Source organism: Lottia gigantea, assembly GCF_000327385.1.
Source record: "Lottia gigantea unplaced genomic scaffold LOTGIsca_28, whole genome shotgun sequence".
Classification (NCBI taxonomy): domain Eukaryota; kingdom Metazoa; phylum Mollusca; class Gastropoda; family Lottiidae; genus Lottia; species Lottia gigantea.
The window spans coordinates 613,453-625,274 of NW_008708898.1; the positions used below are offsets into that span (position 1 = coordinate 613,453).

General features: G+C 32.2%; 2 protein-coding genes across 2 annotated transcripts; both read right to left on the reverse strand.

Moving 5' to 3' along the window:
- Nucleotides 1-3,358: 3,358 nt before the first annotated feature.
- Nucleotides 3,359-4,514, reverse strand: LOTGIDRAFT_98957 (hypothetical protein; the record flags this gene model as incomplete). Its single annotated transcript, XM_009056512.1, has 3 exons — nt 3,359-3,511; nt 4,130-4,246; nt 4,443-4,514. Coding segments are annotated over 3 exons (342 nt in total), but the record flags the coding sequence as incomplete, so codon positions are not given.
- A 4,880-nt stretch (nt 4,515-9,394) lies between these two features.
- On the reverse strand, nt 9,395-11,592 carry LOTGIDRAFT_118175 (hypothetical protein; the record flags this gene model as incomplete). Its single annotated transcript, XM_009056513.1, has 5 exons — nt 9,395-9,541; nt 9,783-9,859; nt 10,173-10,442; nt 10,941-11,017; nt 11,438-11,592. Coding segments are annotated over 5 exons (726 nt in total), but the record flags the coding sequence as incomplete, so codon positions are not given.
- Nucleotides 11,593-11,822: the final 230 nt, after the last annotated feature.

Genomic DNA, 11,822 nt, shown 5'->3' on the forward strand with positions numbered 1-11,822 from the left:
CTGGGTAAAAAGCATTAAAATTAAATCATACAATCCACTATATTAACCTTTCAAAATAAGATTTAAGGTCAAAGATAGTTTTTCCACTTTCCTTTATTTACTCCATCCCATGCTTTTCAGCTATGCTTAAATACATGTAATGCTCATATCAGACTTTAACAGTTATGCTCAATTTGTATATTAAAGCTATGCTGTTTTGACATTTGGAGATGCTCATTTCAGATGTTAACAGCTATGCTAAATTTAAGACATTTTACACATGTTCAATTTAGACTATGCTCATTTTTAGATGTTAACAGCTATGCTTAATCTACACTTTCTCAAATAATTGTTTTACAGGTTTGCAAAATATTATATTGTTTAAGTGAGGTGCTCAACTTCAGAAACTTAACAGTTGCTCATATATATATATATAGTCTCAGATTAAGTATTTGACAAAATAACTTTAAAATATTAATCTTGCCTCGTTCAGTTGTTCTTTTAATCAATTTCTTGATCTATAATCAATGCATGTTTACATTTAACACATGAAATAAACAATTTATAATTTGACAGTATCATTTTATAGCCACATTTAAAATAAAACACAAGACAAAATGTGAACATCACTATAGCACATTATATTAAGAACGTTCCTTAGACTATTTACAAAATCATTCCTCATAAGGTTAAATAATTATTTCTGAAATACAAACTAGTTCGAATGCACATTGTATAACTAATGTCTCCAGAAATATTCACGATTTTATCTTAATCATTTTCAGAATGATTGTCATTATTGCTATTAAAATTGTAATTCAAAATTAAAATATTAGAATTAAAATTTTAAAACCTACAGTTGTTCAAAGTTCAAATTTGTTTGAATTTTAAATCTGGATTATATATTGTGAATAATGTCAAGTTTTTAATTATATATTAAAAGCACAAAATGATGAATATTGTACAAGAAGAATAGATCTTGTACCTGATATTGTGATTTGATGATGAAATGTCTAAATATATATACAATGTTGACAAGTAGGTTAGATGACCAGTGGTAAGTACACCATAGTTTAATAACCTGATCCACCTCTACCATAAGGATGGGGACGTTGACCATATCCTCCGGGTTTGCCTCGACCACCACGGTCAGCCTTCACTGGTCCACTCGACCACCCAGAATCACCTGAAATACAAGTAATTTTTTCATTTCAGTTTCCTAATTTAGATGATAAATATTTCCTTAATCTTATGTTGAATATTCTAATGGCTTTGGAACTGGTAATGACAAGTTAATATTTTTTAAATTTAGGGACAAGGTCTTAATTGTTTTTCCATATCCTCAGTTCAAACAAATCTACGACTAAAAAAAAAGTGAAGTGTATATGATTAAAATCCTAACCAGATGGACTTTTATCAGGTTTTGTTTCCAATTGGACCCAGATGTTAAATACATCTTCAACTTACTATATTTTCAATCAAAAACCCAGAAGAATAACAAACTTACCTGCTCCATAATCATAAGATGATCCTGTTCCAGCACTAGTTCCATGTCCATAGTCAAAATATTGAGTTCCTCCACTGAAATAACACAGAATAAAGTCTTAAAGTGATAGTTGTAAGGGGGTTTGTTAAGGTTATTTCAGCTCTTAATGGAGACACTGATTTGTACCATTCCATTTTTCAATAAGGCGCTTGTGGTTCATGCAACCTAACTAAAACTTGTCATTTAACAAAAAAAAATGTTAAAAAAACTTTTTATAATCCCTTTGATAAATTAATAAGTGTATCAGCTAATGGAGACCGAAATGAAGTACTTTCATTTTCAGTACTATGATCCTGAAATTAATATTAGGTAGACAGTATCTTGTATGGATACCAATTGTCTTCAATAATACACTGAAAATTCTTGGTATGCAACAGATATAATCTGCATACAAACTATAACTTTCTACCATAGTAACATTATCAGAGTTTTTCAAATCTTTCATTTTGAAGTCTTGCCTAACACTGCATCTGAAAGGGGGATACTGGGTTGTAATAAGATACCATATTGACTTAAATCAAGACTATACATACCTTTGTTCATAGCCACCCTGATCATATGATTGTTCTCTGTAGCCACCAGCAGATGTATTATTATAGCTTGGAGCACTGTTGTAACCATCATCATAGCCCTACAAATATATAACAGTAATGTAGGTTTATAGGCTAGGGCTATTTTGTCCATAATACAATCTGCAAATTCTGGACAAAAATATGCACTAGGATTTGCTCACTCTTCTTGACACCTCATCCTACTGTTACTGGGTATGTCAAATCAATCCATTTCGAAAAGTCCACTAAGCAAGAATACAATTTTGTATATATCTATTAAATTGAAATGAACACTTACAGAGGATCCATAATCATCATAACTGGGTGGTGGTTGAGCTGGTGGTGGACCACCTCTTCCTCTACCAGCACCTCCCATACCTCCTCTTGGTGGACCTCCTCTCGGTGCTCCTCGTGGTGGAGGACCTCCTCTTGGTGCGCCTCTTGGTGGTGGACCTCCTCTAGGTGCCATACCTCCCCTACAATTCACAATATGCCTTTTACTCAAGAAATATGATTATTTCAAATAAATAAAGTCAAATAAACCATCAATGACCATATAGGGATGGGTGAAAAAACCGAAACAATCCATTTAATGGAAAGTTACATTTTTTTCCCGTGTAACCATCAACAAGTTGTATTGACAAATTTTGGCATGCTTTCTATTTTTGATTTACAAAGTTTCTCAATTAAAATGCTTTGATTATTAATCAATGAATGATCTACAGCATGCTGTCAATAATCTCAATTTGGCAATCCACACCCAGTCCTAATGTAGATCTATGACCTGCACAGTAGCACACAGGGCCTCAGTCTATTGTCCCATCCGCATAACATGGCACTTTTTCCATACCAGCCCCTCTAGCCTGCATCACTGACAAGGGGAAACAGGGTTGAAAAAGGTATAATTTCAACCTATGTTGGTAATGAACCCTGGACAGTAACCACAAGTACAGGGGATGTAAAGAAGAAAAAAATAATTTCAAGTACCTTGGTGGTCCTGATGGTGGTAGTCCAGGTGGTCCACCACGTCCTCTTGGTGCACCTCTACCACCATATCCTCCACGGCCTGGCCCAGGCTTATCACCATTATTCATATAACCCATTTCTTCAAACTGTTGTGCTCTTATTTCATCATTAAAATCCTGAAACAAAATATTAATTGACTACAAAATATATCCCATAACTTATCTTTTGTCAAGTAATACAAGAAAACATTAGAAAGAGGTCTAGACCAATTAAAAAGAACACTTGGACAAGTGTTGTTAACCCATCTAGAAAACTTGTTACTTACAGGTACTAAATACTTCTTTAGCTCTGTAATAGCATGACTTATTCTACCATAAGCTTCTGTTGCTTCAGCAAAACACTCCACCATAAGATGTAAATCTAAGTTTAAATGAGCAAATTTACCTCCCTCTTTCCTACATTCTTCTTCCTGCAAAGGAAAATTTCATAAATCAAAACAATGACCAATATGTGCAAAACCAAACCTCTCCTATGGAAAACTTTCAATTAATTAAAGGGATACTATGTCTTAGAATAAGCATAAAATTTAAAAATGTTAACTTTGGCCAATGAGAGCATATATTCATTAGTAGACATACCTGGTGTCATAAATAACATAACAGGGTCATTACATAATCCGATAAATCTAAAAAACTTAATAAAAATGCAATAAACTACTGAAAAACGCTTAATATTATGATAAAGCATTTTTCAATAATCACTTAGTGTTAAGAATTTTCCAATTTTCTAGATTTTGCAGGGATTGTGTTGTAACTCTATGACACCAGGTAAGTTCGCTGATGAATATACACTTATATCGACCATTCTTGAGAATTAAATTTTATGTTCATTCTAAGACGTATCGCTTTAAATGGAAGCCAAACAATTTTGATCTATGACCCTGATAACTCCTGATGGTACTAGTACTACACAATTTTGCCATGCTTTGGATAAGATGTTGATTGGCTTGTAGTCATGCTTGTACATAATTTTGAGTAATACTTAAATTCCAGCTCCTCTGACACAAGCCTTTTCCAAAATAGATTACCTTTGCCTTGTCTCTCATTGAACCACGACCTAAAATTGACATTTTTGTACCAGTTTCTTCTTGCAGTCTTCTTAATGTAACACCTTTTGGGCCCAACAACTTGCCAACAAAGTTGAACTAAAAAAGAATAAGGGTACTTCATTAACCTGATCATTGATCTGTATATCAAGCATTTAATAAACTATGAATTAATCCAACTATATATACCTTAGCTTAAATATTAGAAATTATTCAAGGAATTTAAAAATAGTTAATGGATAATAACTACAACAATCCAAGTAAAAAAAAAACCGACAGCAGAAGTGGAATATACCTTTGGATGTTCTTTTACTGGTATTCTTATTTGGATTTTGACAGATTGTGGATTGTTGTGGTGCAATTCCAACCATTGCTGCGTTTTCTGGGGGGGAGCACCACCTTCTGGTTCACCCTTGTCTAATCTTTCAATTTCTGAAAAATAAAAACATGTAGCCTGCATCAAATTTCCAAAAACAATTCTGCTACTGCTAATAAGGCCGGGTAATAGAATCAAAATAATCGATTATCATAGCTATCAGCCCTTCAGCACATAAAATACCCACAATCAAACTATACAGTGGTGTAACCTATTTTCGTGGATATAAGGATTCAACAAAGAATTTCGTCAAAGTTAAAAAAACGATTTTTTTTTTAAGTCTTAGATGTTTCCTCAGATATTCTACAAAATAATTAAAATTGGTTTTTATTCTTGAAGTCCTGTAGCCCTTTACTAAGATCATTGATTGTAAAATGGTAGGGTTGCGATACCTACTTTCAAGAGGCTTATTAGGCCTATCAAATCAAATCAATAAAATACAAAACCTTTTCAAAAAACAATTTAAAAAGCTTTTTCAACAAAGAAAAAAGATGGCGGACAAGCGTGCCTTCAACAAAATTGGACCACTAGACATACAGTTCTTTCTTCACTCACCCTTTTGTAGAAGTCTATAAGCGTTGGAATTCTGGTCTAAAGGCATCATTTCTGATCTCAATTCTTCTTTGTATGCATTAGGTTCTTCGGATTCCATTTTGACTTGAGTTAATACCGACATTATCTTCTAAGGCGCCCGCTCTAGTGTCGTCGTATGTTAATTATTTTTAAGACCACGCTCACACTTGACATCCGGTCACGTTACTCAGATCATGCAGCTAGGAAAAATAGTTCTCATGATTTTGGTTTTTTATTTAAATCGAAATAAAACAGTTATGACTTTAACTATAAATTACAAATCAGCTTTTCTCTAAGTTTTGACAAAAATTAATGAAAATTGTAATGTACTTGAGTAGGCTACTAGACTAATTGGCTGGAATTTTAACACTAAGCAAACAGTAACCTTTCGCTGCTCCATTCGTGCATCATTATTTATGAAGTAATCACGAGATTAGCTTTCAACTTGAAAATAGTCCTTGAAAACTATCGGTTACGAAAAAATTGTCCATTTCTTTTTAAAAACGACTTCTTTCAGATTAGATTTATATTGCAACGTCTGAATAAGTTTCCATTGCGACAGTTGCGTAATTTTGGGGGATTGATTTTGTGTCTTGAATATAATATGTCAATAGTCTTCAGTAAGAATTTATTTTCCTATATATTTCTGTAGATGTCCTACAAGGCATTGTCTCAAAAAAGACGACTCCTCTTTTTAGAGCTAACTTTCAAACGCAGATAATTCGATAATTCTGGACACATATAGAACACTGTGAATACTATTACTGATAGACCAAAACGTCTGTTAAATGGAGACCTTCCGCATCTCAGCAGCTGTGCGAGGATTTTAAACCTTTTTAAGTACCTCGGATCTCCAAAACCCAGATATATCTAGAAAGATGAATATTTTCAATTTTAAAACAAATTTATGGATGAAGGAACATTATACTTGTACTTTTATATTACAAAGGACTTTTGTTAGACCTACGTGGATGTCCTTCCCATTAGACAGCTTCTAACAACACTTTAATCCTATCCTTAAGTGTTTACCGGAGACTTCAAATGGAATGCAGCTTTAAATAGATAGATACTTTTAGATGTTTTTTTATTTTTTATTTCTTTGATAAACTGGTAGATGTTGGGATGACCATAATTGTCTTCAAGTCGTTGTGCCATTTGGAATCCTTCAAGAAGGTATTTGGAACATGAACCTAGAATAGTTTTTTGTTTCAGAAATTGATATTTCTGCAAGAGGGGACATCTTTTTTTCTCTTTTAAAGAATTCTTATTATTTTGAATTTTTGGCGTATACACCAGTTTAATGGTACAGATGCGTCATTTTTTTTTTTTGACCGATTGTATCTTAGTCACAGAAACTGGAATATTTTAGCTAAGCTCACTTTCTAAATATGAGCCTTCAAATCCATGTGTGTCTAGAATTATCAGTAATTAAGTATACTTTCAAGTGAGTCAGCTTGGAGGTTTTTTTTTAAAGAAATCAATTCAAAAAGGGAATTACTTCTATTTACAATAATCTCATAGAAACAATTTTCAACAAAGTGAACAACAAAACAATATACATTAGTAATAAATAATAAGATTTGTACATGATATTCCCTGCAATTTATGATCAAATTCATAAGGAAAAAATCAAACCGCAAATAAAGAAAATAGTAGGAGACATGTAACAAATAATCTACCAGTTAAAAATAAAATGGATTGAATCACTTCAGTCTTGCTTTTGATGATTTTTTGTTTGCTGGTTACTATACTTGTCATCTATGATCTGTTAAAATTCTTGAATAAATTGATGTTAGTCAACCCCAAATGACATTAATTTCAATGGTGCTATAATTCATGCTTGCCAATTAGCAACAATACAATACAATTCAATGTTCAACAATAAAAATTCTCAGAATGTGGTTGGTATACATTCTATTGAACAGACATGTTATGTTGCTCCGGAGATGCTAAACAAAAGATCTTAATTTGCATTTTAGTGGCTGATGATGTTTTTATTAATAATGCTAAAAATCATAGATATGTTCAAATAAATAATCTTTTAATGATCTAAATAATTTGATCCTTTCACTTTAAAAAAAAAAAAAAACCCTTTCAAATGAAGGCATTCAAATTTTAACATTCCTAAATCAAATCATAAACTAATGTCAAAACATTAATTTACAAATTTAAGACAACCAACAGTTAGCAAATACACTATGCCAAAGTGATTTGGCCTTCGCTTTATGTCTGTAATGTTCACTGAACTTAAATCAGTTACACAAATTGTCAATATATTTGTCCATATCAATTCCAAAAGCAATTACATTTATTCCCTATTCTCCAAATCTCTTCATAGGTGCTTTGACGATTTGATTTGTAAGTCACATGACTTGTCGACACGGCAGTTAAAATAATGAAGGACAGATAATTCAAAATAATAATTTTTTTCTTGAAAAATGTGGTCATAACAGATTGATTTTTGAAACTCACAGGAAATTCTTAGCACAGTTCAAACACAAAATGGCATTCAGTGCAATAAAGATTCATGGATTAATATTAACATTATCTTTTAGTAACTGAATATCAAATATTAACATTGATTAATAAAAAATAATAACAGTAAATTATTAGTTAAAAAAGGATAAAATTTGAAAGATAGGGGTTTAGTCAAATTTCAAAATATTTAGGATTTATTCATGTTTAACCTTAATCAGTAATACATTCATAATTCAAAATTATTATTTATGATTAACTATAATGTGCCCTATTACAAATAATAAATAAAAGAATATTATTATCCATTGCTATTCAAAACCAACTTTTGTAAATCTATTATACCCCTTTCGCACTGCACAACTGAATTCGGTTATAACCAAATAGAAAAATCTGATTCAGTTCGATTCGGGTTGCTTTCGCACTGCAATCCTATCTGGATAGAAGCTTTCGCACTGCCGAGTCAAGTTATCTAGATAACTTTTTATTTTTAGTAACACATCATGTCACGTGACAAAACATTATCACATGATTGTCACCCCAGGAAAAACAAATATGGACACTGGCAATTATAATTGGAGCAACGATGAAATTCGCTGCATGCTCGCTGTGTGGGGCGATACTAAAATTCAAGATGAATTAATCCTTTTCTTGTGATCGTCAAATATCATTATAACGTCCCCGCCAATAGGAGCCATTTTGAAGTGTTTATACACGTGACACCCCACGTGATAAACTTATCCGGATAACTTCTTTTTAGGTTTCGCACTGCCACTTATCTGGATCGTATCCAGACGAAATCCACCTCTTGAGGTAGATTTTTCTATCTGGATAACTTCTGGTTATAACCGAATAAGTTTTTTTGCCAGTGTGAAAGCAACCGGAAGTTATTCGGATAGAACCGGATAGAACCGAATTACTTTTGCAGTGCGAAAGGGGTATTAGAATGGCTAAAGAGAGGCTAAAAGGTTACACACAAAATGACATAAAATTTAGTTAAAAATATATTTTCAAAATTATTTGTCGTCTTTCATGTCTTATAAATATGTACCAATATTTATTATTTTTATCAAAACTAAGTCAACCTAAAAAATAATTTGAAGCTGATATTCTGATTGTGAAAATGTAATATTTGATTTACTTATGAAAGTACAAAGTCAGATACAAGTTATGATACATTGGTGCATCGATACATATTGATACAAGATGCCATGAGATGCATATCATTTAGCTTGGTCCTGTATCAATATGTAACCATACCAGGCCAACCAGACACACATGTAAAGATAAGTTATACTTGTCTTTTTGTAGAAAGGGGATTTAAATTTACATGTTACATGTAAGAACAAAATTAATATGAATCTGATTTCTTTATAAAATAACGAAATCTTCTGAATCTTTAGTAGACGATCTGAGACGGCCACTTTCTGTGATTTCTACATGTCTAATTCTTAGATAGCCTTGTTCTTCTGGTAAAATATCAGCTGATACATCACAACCTCTACCTTCATCAAATACAAACAATGGATACATTCCCTCTCCTTTCTTTGGTACTACCATCTAAAATAATGAAATGAAATTTAAATTGACGGGTACCTATCATGAAAATAAAAAGGAAATGGAACTTATACCATATACAACATACTGTTTCTGGCACTGATTGCAGTGATCATGAGCCATGTGGTGAGTGAACTTAATATCAATTTCAAAACATAAATATCTCAGTTTTGGGCACGTATATGGCGTAGTAAAAGACTATTATAGGGAAATAACTTCATAATACAAATGCTCATTTTTTGGCATTCATTATAATATTGCTGGAGTTAATGTTTAAGAAATAAAAGATATACCTCTCTGATTTGACGTTCAAATATTTCAAAATCTCTTTCGGTTCTACAATAGAATCCTATTGTACAGCTGGGATCCATTTTATTCATAGGTAATTTTCTTGGAGACATACAATGGAAAGACTGAAAATACAAATATACAGAATTTAATGAAGAAAACCTGCTCTTAAGATGGATTAAATCAATTAGTATACTTTTTTTTAAAAATTTTCTTGAAAGACCCTATGAGATTTTTTTCTAGATTTTGTTGTTTTCAATTCAACATTTAACAATATGGAAACGCAAGTGTTTATTTGTCATAAAATATATCTTAACAGACTTTTGAATTGATAATTATACAAGTATTGTCAAAGATCACTCTTACCTGAATTGGAAATGATTTTTCTGTTGTATCAACATGATCTTGACAATAATGAGGATCTAGGTAGATCAATCTATCATCTACAAATATAGAATAATACTCATCAACAATTCCACTTGTGGGAAAAAAGCCATATTTTAGGATAACCACTTAGGTTCTTGAAGATCCTGTTTGTCAGCAACAACATGGAATTGATCTTTCTTGAATTAATTGTGCACAGAAAAGATGACATATTCAAGGTCATCAGACTTTTACTTGCGGAGATGTGAACCCACAACTACCATTTATTTCATCAAATGATGTCAAGCTCAATGAATGCTTTTTGGATAGTATTTATTTAATGTGTCTACTGTAGTATTACAGGGTTTGCTATGATTATCTGATTCTACGTACCTTGCCAACCTAGGAAATACAGTGAATGTTTTGGTTTTCCACCAATAATACCAATACAATGTTCCTGACTTAGTATCTGTTTGACACATGGTATATACTCCTCATTCAAAACTTCACCACCTAGCCTGACTGGTACCAATATTATAACTGATTTAAACCATTCATTGGTACCATTCTCTTCTATACTATCTTCAGTCCAATTACCAGATTTACCAAATGTATTGGAACGTCTTTTAGTAGTACATAGGTCTCTAATATCTTCTTTATATACTGAAACCATCAAGTATCAATAATAAGCTCTTTAACCAATAAAAATGAAATAAATTTGAACATTTCTGCCCACTTTTCTGCTCTTGGAATATTTTTGAGAGATAGGATTCATCCACATTATTTAGCATTTTCTCTGTGTTATTCCCTTAGATCTCCATCACTGACTGAGGGAAACCAGTTGAAAATACAAATACAGCATCTCAGCCCATTTTTTGATTGAACATTCAAACCATGAACTATGAAAAGAAGCTAAATAAGACACTCTAAACTCTAATAAAGTTAAAGTCAGTGATGCAGGCTAGTCGTTCTAATAAGACAATAAACCAAGGCATTGTGTGCTACATCGTGTGCACGTTAAAGATCCCTCAACAGTTGGAAATCCAAAAAAGAGCAGGCTAATCCTGCTGTCCTGGCAAAATCTCCCTCATTGCACCATGCATGGTGTATAACGTATAATTCATGTCATTTTTCCAGATACGACATAATACTGATAATTACCTGTACAATCTTGAGCAACATATATACAAACATCTGACAACAAAGGTATTGGTCTATAAGCTTTTAATAAAGCATCCCTGAAAAAATATACCAACATAACTGGCTTTACAAATTCCAACTTGAGGTGCAACAGTTTTAGGGTTGCCACTGGATACTCAGCCTCAGATCTTCTAATTCTGATTAAACTGTACGAAATTTGTCCTCACACATTCATCTTGAATTTGGCACCTAAAAGATGCCACTAGCCACAATTCAAAGTATATGTCAAGTAATATCAAAAAAGCTTCCGTTAAAAATTTTCACATGGCTCAGAATATAATAAAATCTTTTGACACTAATCAACACCTTCATGAAGTGGTTACACACAAATGAATAAAAAAAAATGCTGTATAAATGATTGAGGGCATAGTAAAATTCCTTCAAACTCAACCATTAATAAATACTCATAACAAGATCATCAAAACTCATCATAAATAGATATAGTACGATTTGAATACCTAAAGATATGAGCAACTGAAGCAGGACCATACCAATCACCTGGCTCTTTACCACTCTTCTTTCCCATTTCGACCAGTTTATAGATAGAGAATGGACTGTTGTCTTTTGATATGTCAGAAAACCAACGAATAATCTCACGATGAAAAACTTCCTGGTCTCTTTCTTGATGATTATAAATTCTCCAATCTATTCAAAATATATACAAACAGTATTATATAATGTTCTATGTCTATTGAGGTGTGATAATAAATTTGTTTTGTTTTTATGTGTAAAATTTGTATTTGTAGATGTCTCGGACCAAATAAAATCGAAAACATAAACAGTAAACCCCCTTAATATCAGGCATCAGAATTTTACCAATTGTGACAAAACTTTTATTAGATT